The sequence below is a fragment of the Mizuhopecten yessoensis genome, unplaced genomic scaffold, assembly GCF_002113885.1.
Source record: "Mizuhopecten yessoensis strain PY_sf001 unplaced genomic scaffold, ASM211388v2 scaffold11155, whole genome shotgun sequence".
In the NCBI taxonomy this organism is placed as follows: domain Eukaryota; kingdom Metazoa; phylum Mollusca; class Bivalvia; order Pectinida; family Pectinidae; genus Mizuhopecten; species Mizuhopecten yessoensis.
Window position 1 is genome coordinate 678,208 of NW_018408907.1, and position 16,007 is coordinate 694,214.

Sequence of the window (16,007 nt, forward strand, 5' to 3'; positions counted from 1 at the left end):
TAACACCAAAAGTATCCAAATGTAAGACACCAAGATGTGCTACATGTCCTATGATTATCGAGTGTAATACTTTTATTTTCAAGAATGGTTTGAAATTTACTGTGAAGGTAAATATGAATTGTAAATCAAAAAATGTAATTTATGCAATCGTTTGTTCTAAATGTGGTGATTTTTACATCGGTCAAACCGGTAATGAACTCAGAACACGTATGACTGTACATAGACAACAAACTAGAACTGATTCTTTACGAAATCTTCATGTTAACAAACATATTCATGAATGTGCTGGAGATAAATTTAATGTATTACCTTTGTATCAACTATTTTCATCAGACACTATTTTAAGAGAAACGAAAGAAGACCAACTAATCAAAATATTAAAACCAAGTCTCAACAGGCCACAGTAAAATTTTACGCCAAATTGTCCACCAATCTTGTGTACTTCGTGACGTCACGTTACTATTGTAGTGTGATGACATGTAATTGTGACGTCACGACGTTGTTTTTTTTAATAAACCTGAAGAGCCCTGTGAAGGGTGAAAGCAGCTAGTTTTTTAGTCGGTCGTTAATCTTATTTTTTCTATATATATGTGGTAGCTTATATAGCTATGCACTATATGGGATGCAAGTATCGACCATACATACCCCTGTGATAGCTAAACACTTATAAGACAGGAAAAGATCGTGCTACAGTCTCGTGTTCACATCGTACAAATTTTATTACATATTACACATAGTACAAATTTTACGACAGTTCATACCGTCCTTATACAACATTCCTCATCCCAGTAATGCCTCAGAGTGGTCTAGAAGAGTAGGCTTTTTAATATTTATCACCTAGCTTCCCCTTTTTGGCATATCACCTCAGTCGCCAGGGGAGCTAGATCTACGCTTTTTAACCAAATGATTCCAAGGTCACAATCGGTATTTATGCCTCTCTTTTCATTATTCAGCAGTGTAGGGTTAAATTCTTGACATCGCAACTGTTTCCAAGACACGGTGGATAGATTGAACCCCAACGCAAATCTTGGTGCTGTTGAAATGAAAAGGGGTGGGGGCACAAATTCCATTTACACATAGACTATGCAGTCTATAAAGCGTTTTTCATCAATAAAATAATGCATTTTAGGAGATAGTCGGTAAACCGTTGGTCTGAGTAGTAATCAATACTGGTAGCGATAATTACAGGGATTAGTAGCGGTAGTCGAGAGGGATTAACTAAAATTGGTCTACCTGATAAAGAATTAAACAATAAAGAGTTACCTACCATCCTACTCAACTTGGAGTTAGCCAAAATATATCATATTTTAATGTTTTATTCCCCATTTTAATAATAATTTATATGCAATTGTTCAGAACGCGCTCAAATGTCTCCCTTTAAAATGACCGAGAGTTTGAATGTTCTTGTAGTATTATATTTAACGTTATGAAAACTGCACACCTGCGTATAGAGATTGTATTCGATATAAAAAAAAAAACCTGTACGATTTCCTAACGTTGCTGTTGTTGCTTCAAACACGGAAGTGCAAAACTGTACGCTGATGTGTAATCAAAGCTCCCCTAAACCCTTGTTGGCCTTTTAGCTTAGTTTATGTCGTGAAGCGAGTGTAAATTGTTAAGTGCACTTTCATCTACACGAACAATTTCACGGTCAGCTCTGATTGAAGATCGCTACTTCGGCAGTTGTATTCTGATATTGGAGATACCTACTGTGAAAGGTTCTGATTGGATGCTCAAGGTGGTCGTTTACTAATTGGAAGTGTGGAAATACATTGTTAGAGAGAGTGAGGGGGGTGGGAGCGTGTGTGGGAGAGAGAGAGTGAGGGGTGGGGGAGCGTGTGTGGGAGAGAGTGAGTGAGGGGTGTGGGAGCGTGTGTGGGAGAGAGAGTGAGGGGTGTGGGAGCGTGTGTGGGAGAGAGATAGTGAGGGGTGTGGGAGCGTGTGTGGGAGAGAGAGTGAGGGGTGTGGGAGCGTGTGTGGGAGAGATAGTGAGGGGGGTGGGAGAGTGTGTGGGGGGTGGGAGCGTGTGTGGGAGAGGGATAGAGGGGGGTGTGGGAGCGTGTGTGGGGTGTGGGAGCGTGTGTGGCAGAGAGAGTGAGGGTTGTGGGAGCGTGTGTGGGAGAGAGGGAGAGAGGGGTGTGGGAGCGTGTGTGGGAGAGATAGTGAGGGGGGTGGGAGAGTGTGTGGGAGAGAGAGTGAGGGTTGTGGGAGTGTGTGTGGGAGAGGGAGTGAGGGGTGTGGGAGCCTGTGTGGGAGAGGGAGTGAGGGTTGTGGGAGCGTGTGTGGGGTGTGGGAGCGTGTGATGGAGAGATAGTGAGGGGTGTGGGAGCGTGTGTAGGAGAGAAAGAGTGAGGGTTGTGGGAGCGTGTGTGAGAGAGAGAGAGTGAGGGTTGTGGGAGAGACTGGGAGCGTGTATGGGAGAAGGAGTGAGTGGATGTGGGAGAGAAAGGTTGGGTAGGTATGGTGGAGAGTGTAGGAGTGGGAGTATGGGAGGGAGAGAAAGAGGGCGTGGTAGTGGGGAAGAGTGAGTGTGGGAGAGAGGGAGAGTGTGGGTCAGATTGAGTGAGTGTATATGTACAATCAGCGCATATACACATTGGGACTAGTTACAACAATTGATAAAAAATGAAATGGGTTAAATTAAACGATTAGAACAGATACTTTCCTTGAAGCTAGAAGACTTAAAGTTACCAGCAAATCAATCTTCATATATCAAACTTTTACCTTTGCTTTTGCAAACACTTTTATTGAACTGTATTTGATTCATTCAGGTAAACATTGATATAAACAAGAAAACTGACAAGTCTAAACTTAGGTTATTAAATTCACTAAGAAATTCACTGGTCTTGGTGATTTGTTCCGGAGAGTAGTTTAGAATTTCTGGTCTTGGTGATTTGTTTGAGGTCCAATTTGTTGATGGCTTTGATAATGACATCGTCGGTAATATGAAGGTAAATATTGTTTCAGTCTATTGATTTAATTTTCCCCGCCCATTCCCTGTTTATACTAGTGTAGGCACTGTCAAGGTTCATTTCAGACTACATGGGCAGACGACCAGATGTGCTCCCCAAATAATTCATTGTTTCATTGCCTTGTTGCCTACGTGTAGACGGTTTTCATTCGATGAAAAACATTGCTTCTAGCTCTTCTTTATTATTTCTATGTTCGGTCTGTTTTACAATGTTGACATTTTTTTTTTTTTTTTTTACTTCCTCCGCCTTTGTGGTACTGGCTTTTTAGCTTCCGTATCAATAATGGGTTCCAGCGTAGTTTGTTACAATTTAATTGTTACACTTTATTTTCCCCTTACGAATTTCTGTTGTATCTGGTAAGGTATCAACAAAAGGCGTTCCGCGACTGTGTAGCTGTCATGTTGTTGAGGGTTAGTTGCTAATGACTCGAGCCCAGTCTCTTCTCCCTTATTTTCACTGGGATACCGGCGTTGATTTGTTCTTCACTATATTGAAATTACGTGTTTTAAACTCCGGTGCTACAATGTACTTCGTGTTCAAAGGTTGCAATATTCATAATTACATATTTAGCCCTTTCATCCAAATGTAACTTTAGTAGACTCTACCATGCATTGATCTGGATGTGTCCCTTATGGGCTACAGTGGTGAAAGGGTTAAAAAAAAGTTTTACAAAAATCAGAATGCTGTCCTTCGGCATGGTATTTCAGTGAGATACCACCATAAAGTCGGCATCGGATCCGCGCCATCACAATCACACCAGCATGCCCAGCCTCCAGAATATATAAACTCACCTGTACGCATACACAGCACACAGTGAGACACGTCCTTAAAACCTTATACAACCAAAACCAAACGATAGTTTTCATTGGCTGCTAAATATAGAGACTGACTGACGCATTTGTAGCGGCGGGTTAGTTGAAACGACATGAATGGTCTTTTTTTTATTCATCACCAGACTAACTCTTAACCATGAAATATACAGTACATATCCAGAGACACTATTTTTGTATCCAATGGAAACGTTTTGAACAAACAGGATTTTTCGAATCATTTGAATTTTTATGTTTTTTTTTATCCAAATTCAAAATAAAAGTCTAGACTTAGATTTATATATTAGAACTAAAATATAAAGATATGTTGTACTCACATGTATATAAATATATATATTTTAACTCTGTGGCATTCTTTTCAACTCAGTTATAAACAAATTGTATGAATACTGCATTGTTTGATATGAACATGTTTTAAGCATGGATAAGGTAGGTTGGTGCAGGTTTCGTCGGCACCTTAAATTGAACTAAAGCCTCGGAAAGAGGCAGGGTTGATTATCCGGATTCCAAATTACGGAGAGTGAAGCAAAATTGTTATTTTTGTTGTGCATCTGGTAACTTAATCACTGCATGGATTTTGCATGCATGAAGCCATCGTATCTGTCATTTATTTTGCTGATATGAAAGGCTGTCAACCTTTTTAAGAATAATGGCATTGATTTACATTCAAGGTTTCAGTGGTAAATGTGATAAAATTTTCATTCGTCTCCTAACCAATCGTGAGTTTGGCCTGGTGCGTTCATAGGTGGAAGACTGTCTACTTTGTTCAAATAAGGTACCTTGACCTACATTCAAGGTCGAGTGTGTTTGAAATTTCAAACAACTATATCTGATGAACAATGAATCCAAGAAAATCTAAATTTTTATTTAGCATGGTGCCGTTATTATTACAACAGGGTTGTCTTGACGACAAGAAACATGGAAATACTTGTACGACTTCAGTTCATTACACAATAACATATACATTATGTACATCGTATTTTGGAATTCTACATTGTTTAGCTTAGACTACTTCAAACAGCTGGTCCCATCCCTTAATGATAGGTTTCTCATCATATTATGCTACAAGTCACTATTCGTAGGAGTGATGTTATGACTAAGAGATACATAAAACCACAGAATTGAAGGATCTATATTCGGGTCTATAATTAGATCAAAAGAGAGCGGACAATATACCAAGGCGTTCAGTAGCTCCCAACTGAAAAGCCCACCGACGTTTGTCATTGAGATTGCCTGTGAGGACTCGTCCGGGTGTCAACATAGCAGATTACTCGAGGCAGAGAGATCAGCGATAACTGTTAAAGTCAATTAGGATTACAAATGTGGTAAAAAGCGCTAACTCAGCCAGCAACAGCTGAATCGAAAGGGCAGGAGTGATTTATGGCGAGAAAGGCAGGACCAAGTTGGTTAGGTAAGGTCAAAATGGAAATTACAGACATTGTTTCTTGAACAAGTACAAGTACAAATCCTTTTCTCTGGTAATCGCTTTTTCAGTCTTTGCAACCAAATTGACCTCCATTGTTTTCATTAGAGCGTATAACACGCCAAACTGAGAAACATTCGTTGGATGCTGTTCGACGGTAGCCAGTCAACGCTCGACTACATGGAAACTGATCCGTTATAATTAGTTCCATGTGTTATACTGCCGAACACATAAACTCCGAAGGTCATGTTCGTTACATTTGACTTTAAAGAAATTAGGGTAAGTTAAAACATTTCGAGATGTAAAAGGTGTTAATGTAAGACTTTTCGATTTGCCATCCCTCTACTTATTCAACTCTTTAAGATATTTTTTTTTATATATTTACAGATATACGTACCTCTTAACCTATCTATAATGTATAGCACTGCGCTCTTTCACTTTGTTACCATTTTTTGTTTTGTGTTGATTAGGTAGTAATGCACAAGCTACTATGAAGCTCAGATATATCAACCCGCTAAGGCTCTGTCTAGAACATATGGTCTGACGTCAGAGAAATACTTCTGTGCTCAACGAAGACGATTTTATAGGGAGGGCCGTCACAGACAGTGTTCATTGTCACGACACTCACCACAGCACAAATCCTACAGATAATCATCATGTCCTTATTGTGACCCCGTGGTACGCTGCCGATGACCCCAAATATCTCACCGGAAGTAAAGATATGCAGAATGTCGCATGCACGTGTTTGTCATTGTTGGCAAGCCTACTAGGATACTAAGGTTCAAGGATAATTAGCTGTGGAAGATTGTTGGAATACAAATGATTCATTACCGTCTTAAGAATCTGTTGTAATTGTTAAAAGATTGATTACGAACATGTCTGATGATTGGCCGTACACATACCGTTTGAAGTTTCTGTCCATTTGTTGATCGATGCGGTACTAACTAAACCATTGCATGCATACATACTGGATAAATATATTATTGAAATACATTGGATGTAATATATACTACTATTGTTTTGCCTGATTGAATGACATACTGTTGACACTAACAAGAGTAGAAGAAAAACGTCTCTAAGCATAGATTATCACACAATGCTAGCCCCTAATATATGATGTACTGCTGTATTACTTAATATAAAATGTTTAAAACAGATACAGTATGCCAGAATGAAATACACCATAGAAAAATACTGGTTAGTTTCAAATTAAACAGAAATGAGCGTTTATAAACTTATGAACCGTGCCACTTCTCAAAAGCGATTACTCTAGCCGTCAAGGTTACAGCAAACCTCGGGGACAATAAAACCTCGGACATTGTCACTTTTAAGAGATGCCACCATTGTCACTGTATGAAAATACCACCATTGTTCACTATATGAAAATACCGCCATTGTCGCTGTATGAAAATGCCACCATTGTCACTGTATGAAAATAACGCCATTGTCACTGTATGAAAATTCCACCATTGTCACTGTATGAAAAGACCACCATTGTCACTGTACGAAAATACCACCATTGTCACTGCATGAAAATAACACCATTGTCACTGTATGAAAAGACCACCATTGTCACTGTACGAAAATACCACCATTGTCACTGGATGAAAATACCACCATTGTCACCGCATGAAAATACCACCATTGTGACTGTATGAAAATACCACCATGGCACTGTATGAAAATACCACCAATGTCACTGTATGAAAATACCAGCATTGTCAATGTATGAGAATATCACCATGTCACTGTATGAAAATACCACAATTGTTCACTATATGAAAATACCGCCATTGTCGCTGCATGAAAATACCGCCATTGTCACTGCATGGAAATACCACCATTGTCGCTGCATGAAAATACCGCCATTGTCACTGTATGAAAATACTACCATTATCACTGCATGAAAATACCTCCATTGTCACTGTATGAAAATACAACCATTGTCACTGCATGAAAATAACACCATTGTCACTGCATGAAAATAACACCATTGTCACTGCATGAAAATACCGCCATTGTCACTGCATGGAAATACCACCATTGTCGCTGCATGAAAATTCCTCCATTGTCACTGCATGGATATACCACCATTGTCACTGTATGAAAAGACCACCATTGTCACTGTACGAAAATACCACCATTGTCACTGTATGAAAATACCACCATTGTCACTGCATGAAAATACCTCCATTGTCACTGTATGAAAATACCACCATTGTCATTTCAAGAAAAGGCAACATTATCTCTCTTAGGAAATAATGGACAATCATTGTCAGTGTGAGTAAATTCAACCCGGGTATTCCCCGAACACCAACTCTGCTTCAAATCACATGTTTACATAGGTGACCAGTTGTGATGATAGTGAGTTATAGTCTATTGCAGAAATGGTGTACAGGTAAATTGCACAGGTAAATCAACTTCTGATAAGTAATCAGATAATCAATAACTGCTAATAATTGCAAAATAATCATTAATATTTAGAACAGTTTTCAGAATCAGATTTGTGTGAATTCTCTTATAATTATTGTCATATATTAGTTAAACTTGTACTTATTTTCAGATTTCTATGAATTGTGTTTAACTTAATTTTGTGACTTCTGTTTGATATTATTATCTGTTATGTTTTAATACAAATACTTCCTCGGCTATCATACGGAATGTTTTTTAACCCAACTTTGTAGACACAAAAAGGGTCTGAAGACAAGGGGATCCAGTATCATCTTACTTATTTCTTTTGGTAGTTGAAATATTAGCTATCATGGTTTAAAACGATAAAAACTTTAGGACATAAACATAAATAACAAAGAACACGGGCTCTGGACAATGGAAGTAAATGCACCTTTATCACTGTAAGGAAATACAACCATTGTCAATATTAGGAAATACGACCATTGTCAATATTAGGAAAATGCAACCATTGTCAATATTAGGAAATACGACCATTGTCAATATAAGGAAATACGACCATTGTCAATATTAGGAAATACGACCATTGTCAATATTAGGAAATATAACCATTGTTAATGGAAAGAACAACCATCACTGTCACTGTATTGAAACACACTCATTGTCATTGTGAGCAAACACAATAATTTTCAGTGGGAGTGAATTCAATCATCATTGTCACTGTGAGGAAATACAACCACTGTCTGGGTGTGAATTCAAATATCATTATCACTGTGAGGAAATACAACCATTGTCAATGAGTGTGAACTAAACCGTCTCGTTACCATAAGGAAATTCAAGCATTGTCACTGTGAGGAAATACACCCACTGTAATTGTGAGAAGATATACAGTAACTACCATTATGCTTTAGTTCTGCATTCTGTTTTTAACAAACGGATTCCATCGGCATCCCATGTGATCAGACTGAGGCTTAAACACTTATAATCGATAACCTTTGTAAATGTTGATTTCTAAATCCCGATCAGGTTCACACCTGCCTATGGGAATCGTTTTTTTTAATTTTTTAATTTATATATTTTAAAGCCTTTCGTTATCGAATGCCTTGTGATTAATCTGAATGAGGGCCATAAACTAGCTGCTTGAAATCCTTTTTAACGATTAGTGCAGCTAACCTTTAATTACCACCACGACACCTCAAGCACTGATCTGGCTCACACTCCTGGAATAATGGTGACGAACAGAGTAATTCTCTCGATTGAATGTTTACGGAATAGCAATCTCAAACACATGCTCGTATCTAAATGTCTCTTCATATATCCTACAGGGTCGTTATTGGTGCAAACTTTTCCCAAAAAACAAATGTGATCAACACCTCTGACGATACAGCTGAGGATCGTTGTGTTAAGTCTTATTGTGTATCGCTGCGGGTTAATAGTTGTCGTTGGTTGTTGAAGTATTAGCAGTGCTTTTTTATGTCACCGCCTGCTAGAGAATATTCGTTGTCCGACGGAAGTGCTTAGCTGATTTCCGGTTTGTTTTCAAGGATTTTGCATCATCGCAATAGCTAAGGTGGTATCAAAGAGGTATCCACACGCAAATATTGTTGCCACTCAGGAGCCATTTTAATGTCGTAACCTAGACATAGTGGCGTTACATTTCACAGGTCACATTTGTTTGACAATGTGCTGTTCAGAGAAGCACAGGTACACATCGCCGAAGAGAAAGAATGAGTAGGAAAGACAAGAATACTCCAAGAAAGCGAATTTTCGTGTTGGGATTCTTTATACTGTTTGCAGTGTGGACAGTTTTACGCTGAGGTCCTTTAAATTGATAGTAATGTGTTAATCATTGCGTAATGACCCTTTAACTGATCGTGGTGTGGACATGTTTGCGCTGTGACCCTTTAAACTATTCGGAATGTGGAAAATGAATTCTTTATATTTTCTTAAATCTTCAATAAATAAAAACTCGCGTGAGGATATGTTAGTGCCAATTTATCCAGCGCGGAAAACACAGACAGTTTTTTCACCGCAAATTTCCCCTTTTACATCACAAACAGGTCCCAAATATTGCAATAACAAGTACAGCTTACTTCTTATTCGACCGCTAAAGTTATTTTGATTCTGAATTCTATAGCTCCTCTTACTATCAGAGCTTATTTGTTGCTTGACGTTTCTAACACATATTGTTGCCAGGTTCCTGGCACCCTTTTCCCGATATCAACAATAGCAAACAGATAGCCGCCAATGTTGGTTCCAATTCACAAGATACAAGGTAGGATTTAGGATTCAGTACAGTGAAGGAGAAACAAATACAACAGTAAGCGTGTTTTTTTTTTATTAACGATTGCAGTAAATCCTAGCTGCTAATGAAATCAAGAAATGTGATTTGTGCGACATCAAACGATGATTTATCTTTGCGTGTTCGTTTTCTCGCTCTTTTAATGTACATGTATTCATCACAGTGCAACTTCATAGAAACATACATCATCATTATATCCATCGATCATTGCTGCGTTTCCCGCAAAACATCATTTTGCCACTAGCCTTTGCTAAGAAAATTAACTATTTCCTAGCAGGGGTTATGTATGTAACGCTTGGACTTAAAAATGTATTATGGTTCTTGTAAAACATGGTACCTTTACGATCTTCAGTGTTCTTGTGATGTAAATCAATATGAATGTTGAAATAAAACCAACCAACGTTATATTTATATCTATACTAAAACCGGTGTCTCTCTATGAAGCCAGAGGCCGCGTTGGCCAAGTGGTTAAGGAGTCTGACATTCTGCTACCACTAGCCGTTCATCACTATGTGGGGCAGTCGCAAGGTGCTGGCCGTAGGAAGGTGGTTTCTCCGGGAACTCCGGCTTTCCTTCACCACCAAAACGACCATAGCTGTTAACAGGACGTAAAACACAAACAAACATCTACAAGGTCAAAAGATTAATAGCTTTAATAAAATACACTGTTCTTATATATTAACAATTAACAAAAAAAAATGTACTTAACCTGGTTTATATGCATAGTTTCATCATGTTTTTAAAACGAAAAAAAACCCCCCTTAATGTGCATGTATTGTATTCCCAGTTCGAGTCTCCTTTAGTTTTAAGACTTTTGGGTCTAGAACCCAACTGCCTAGAAAATCCGGATTTTTTCCCCTCCAATCCTGTTTAGATTTGCCTATTTACCATTTTCAACTACATACTAACCTAAACAGACGACACGTTTCATACATGGAAAGTTAAATAGCTGGCAACAATGTCAGCCATCTGTAGACATATTGTTTTTCCTGGTAGCATTAAGGTTTTTGCCAATGCATTTTATAAGAACCCAACTAGAAATTAGTGATGAACACACTTTTGTCTTTAAGGGACAGACTTATGCTATTTCATTCTGATTTTGTTCTTATTCCCCCTTTTCGTGGTTTACATTTTATGCTTGAAATTTTGTCATTGACTTTTGAGTAGTATTATATGGAACGTGTATATAATGACAGTGTGGCGTGCCCTACACATCAATACTGGTTTGATGTACAAAGAAGAGCAATTCGCGATTCAAAAAGTAGCTTCGTAGCGATGTAAATGCTGTACATGAGTAGCAATATCTACGTATTGAGATCAGCTTTGCTGTATTATTTTTCCTTTATGTTTTGAACTAATTGTTAAGAGTTGTTTCTAAGACAATATACAAAAATAAACTCTATCTATATATTGAAACGTAAAGTGATGCATTTACATAGTTATGTTGAGTTCCTGAGGAAACATAACCTCATTTTGTTTAAGACGACCGTCAATTATCTCTTCTCTGAAACCGTTTCTGTGTATGTAGCCAAGTCCTTAAACTTCAAATTCAGTCATATCGACGATGTGTTGTCGTTAAATAACAAGAAATTTATTGACCACATCGATCGTATATATACCTTTCAAGGCTTGGTATCAAGGACACCCTTCTGCCTCAGTCGCATTCCTTGATCTATACTTACAACATGACCAAATCTATCATAAAACATTCCTTAGCTTGAAATGAAGGACACCACAAACGACCCTTCCGCTACAGCCGTTGCCTCGATCTTAACTTACAACTTGACCATAACGGACAGCGTCCTACTAAGACGCGAAGCTAATCATTCGTGGTCTTTCTGTTTGTTGATAGTAACATCCCTGCTCCCGAAGGTGTTGATATGTTTCGCAGTTGAAATATTATTCAAAACCTTGCTCCGAATATCACGATTACTGTGCTAGATGTCGACCGCTTACAAAGTTACTACACACATTTCCCATAGATTTAAGATGATGAAAACAATGGTCGCGATAATGATCTCATTTGAATATATTCTGTTTCCTGGTCTGATTTGAATGTCGTCTTTTGTTATGCTCAATAGTTTCCTGTAGCTACACTATATCGTTTCCCGCCGCTTAAACTACGTTGTAACAATAGAATATAGGTAATTTAACGACTTACAGCAGACAAATAGTTTCCCCAATTATTGTCGATGCAGTGTGTAGGTTTGCTAGTCACAGGGTAGTTTTAATGTCTTTAGTAATATCATTAGTTATCTACTGAACCGAACTCAAAACAAATAGTAACATCGTAATGCAACAGGAAGCGTACAGGACCCCTCTATACAATGTGACGGTAGACCAAGGATGGCTATATATGCTTCTATAATAATAATAACAGTCTTTATTTAAACTTGATTACATATTGAGTCAAAGTCTCGTCTCCCATATGGTCAAGCATATTAAAAAATGTACATTATATACAACAATGATAATATAGTACTATGAATAGTTAACTGGTAAGATAATTTTACATGTACATTTTAAATCCACTATTATCACAGAAACAGCTCTAAATGAAACGATGACCCGAGCTTTCAAGCGGTGGAGAAAGCCCTACCAGCATGGTCAGCCCAGGTTTCATTTTAACTATACAACAGTTACATAAATTATATGCTAAATTACAAATACGTTTTGGCACATTTCTTAAAAGATAATAGACTTTTGCAATTCTGTACATATGATGGTAAACTATTCCATATATATGGACCTTGATATGTAAAAGACCTTTTAAAAACATTTGTTTTAAAAGAAGGAATATGAAATACATTCTGTGTTGATGATCTGGTAGTTTTTGAATGGATATCGGATGTCAAAGTAAAATTGTTCAAGAAATCAGGAGCCAAGTTGTTTAAGACTTTTTACATTAAAATACAGTGGTTGTAGGAAATTCGTTTTTTAAAAGGCAACCATTTAAGTTTGCTAAACATTTCATTTGAAGGTGTACAAAAATCACAATTCAAAATAACTCTGGCAGCTCGTTTTTGCAGTTTTTCAATCTTTGCAATGTGGTTCTGTGTGGCATTTCCCCAGATATTAGAGCAATAGTCAAAATGGGTATTAATGAAGCAACTGTAATATGTGAGACAAGATGATTGGGTCAGGAAAGGTCTTTTTTGCAGTATCTGCAATTTGTTTATCCCAAAATAAGCAATCGTCAATAGTAACCCCAAGAAGTTTTTCTTGTTTCACATTTTCTAATTGTCTGTCATTTATAAAAACAGATACATTTTCAAATTGTCTACATTTTCTTTGTGATGTTCCAATTAACATAACTTTAATTTTTTCTGTGTTAACACACATTTTGTTTTCATCACACCATTTCTGAATTAATTTGGCATCATAATTTAAACTGGAATTGATGTTTTCAATTGATTTGCCATGTGTGTAAGCAGCTGTGTCATCAGCATACATGTTTATTGTTGAGTTTTTTTGTGAACAAGGGTAGATCATTCCCATACAAGATGATCATTAAGGGCCCGAGGAGAACAACCACACAAGCTTAATTTGGCAAGTAATCTGTTGTGGTCTACAAGGTCAAAGGCCTTTCTAAAGTCTAAAAATAAAACCCCTGACAAGTGTCCCTTATCAATGGAATCATACCACGTGTTTGTAATTTTTGTCAGTGCAGTCTGACAGGAATGTTGTATTCTAAAGCCTGACTGGCTTTCTAAAATTAGATCCTGTCTGCATAAACAATTGTAAAAATGTTGATGAATATGTTTTTCGAGACATTTGAATAGAATTGGTAGTACTGATATTGGTCTATACTAACTAATTTGTTCTTTATTCCCTTCTTAAAGAGAGGACTAACTTTAGCATTTTCCCAAAAACTTGGAAAGGTATTAGTTTCAATACTGAAATTCAATAATTTACAAACTAGAGATGCAATTGCTTTGGTACAACATTTCAAAAATGTAGATCCAATATTGTCAAGTCCAGTTGCTTTGAAAATCTTTTCAACAAACTTTTCTTCAACTTTTGGTATATCAAAGGAAGCACCCTTGAGTTTTTGTTCAGTGAATGTTGAAGTATACACAAAGTTTCAGAAGGACTACCTCCCTCTGTATTCTGTACCTACTGTTTCTATAAGGAAACGAACGTCCTCGAACCTGATAGGTTATGATATTACTGCATAACTACATATTATATCTATTACAATTAAGATCGTTTTTGCATAGGCTTTGAACAACTCTTTACACCTTTTCACATAATGAGGTGACTGTCAGCCATAAATAGCAATGAGAGATCTGTTATTCTCGAAGGTAACATCAATACACACCGGATGTTGACGACAAACCACCTTGCATTACACGTATCGTATGTATCGATTTGAAATAACGTTCAGTATTGTCAATGCTATTTAGCCACCGACCGAGGAAAACAGACCTTAATGGGTAAACACACCTTACTGTGACAAAACAGTCCTTCGGCACTATCTTAACAGACAAGATGAAACTCCTTACACTTTTTCTCTACATATATTTTATGTGTTTTTTGTATACCGGCTCGCATCGCAATTTAATCTGATGGTTTATGTTTTAAGATGTAGTGGGCCCCTCGGAGTTTCACTAATACATAGCAACCATAAACGCACATCATGAAGACAAAGAAAATGTCTGACACTTGCCAGGACAAGGATTCCAAAGACGGTTGTCTTTGGTTACGAAAAGAAAAAACAGACACTGTTGAGATTATTGGAAAATATTGATATGTCAGAGGCAAGACAAATCAAGATGACTGTCATGATAGTCTTTTCTGACAATAAATCTTAAAATCTTACGATGCACGATGCATCAATGGACATTGCCAAAATGTTAAAATGTGTTCTGAAAACTGTTGCACACGGCACGTGAGTCACGTGGTACAAAATGTACTTACTGCTATCATCTTGAACTGGTCAGAAGCTGATTTGATGTCTAATCACGTGCTCTTTTCGTGTTGTTTTTTAATTGTAGTATGTAGTTGCTACTGTGCTACCTCTAATTTGTGGTGTCCTCTTGATCATCCTTTTAAAGTTTTAATGATGAATTGTTGATACATGCTGTTTTTCATTTTGCTTTGACGTATACTAAATTCATGTTATGTTTTCAAAGACCAATGCATTTTGAAAACAAAAACGAACTCATATTGAAATAAATCATTAATTGCACGTTCAAGTGAAATCTAAATCACAAAATTTACCTAATTTGTCATTAAAATAATTTTTGAATGTGGTACAATTCATGACTTTCGTGCTTTTTGTACCTATTTATAGATTCTGTTAACATAACAATATGCTGTTAATAATTATGGCATCATTTTAAAGGCGTAGTGTTAAATGCAAATACGTAATTACAGATCTATATATATGTTAGCTATATATACCCCTACCGGGAACACAGCCAGAACAGGATGGCTTGTTTTTACGCGATTAGTGCCATCGTGTAGCCGCGTTATTTTTCGATTTATTGGTTATTGTGATAATAGGCAACTGACTAACACCTCTCCCAGAGTTGTCTTGGCCGTATATCTATCTTAACATGACCATACTGGGCTAATTCGATAGCTATGGCAGAAGGTACGCCACATACACATTGTGACACTTAGGCTTCCTGCACGATTAGGCTTACCGCTAGGCAGAATTGATGGCATTCAAAATGAACACTTACCTGTAGGGGGCCGAGAAGGGCCGTAATCCAGTGACACACTACGAACATGGGGTCCGTGTTTGGGTCTAGGAGCTGTCATTGTCACCGTAAGGACAAATTACAGCCGCGGGTTGTCACACACTTTCTACACACGATTCACCATCAATACACTTAATCCAAAGAGATATTGAAATGCTTCGTTAGAATTTGGTATTTCCAAATGGAATAAATATGTACTCCCAACCACTGTTATCTCCTGGGAAGACGACTCTGGTGCTGGACCTGAATTATTTACGTTGGCGAGCGGCTAGCTGCATTTTACAAGGTCTGTATCATTCCTGGTTCCCTTTAATGGTCCGTATACCATGAGATTATTAGCTCAGCAATGTACACAACACACAT

General features: G+C 37.5%; 1 protein-coding gene across 1 annotated transcript in view; it reads right to left on the reverse strand.

The window, feature by feature from the left end:
- Nucleotides 1-15,711, reverse strand: part of LOC110467055 (multiple C2 and transmembrane domain-containing protein 1-like) — a 220,571-nt gene extending 204,860 nt beyond the window's left edge. Inside the window, exon 1 of the mRNA XM_021523932.1 lies at nt 15,627-15,711. Within this exon, the coding sequence (XP_021379607.1) occupies nt 15,627-15,705 (79 nt within the window). The 5' untranslated portion in view covers nt 15,706-15,711. The remainder of the gene's footprint in view (nt 1-15,626) is intronic.
- Between the last annotated feature and the right edge of the window lie 296 nt (nt 15,712-16,007).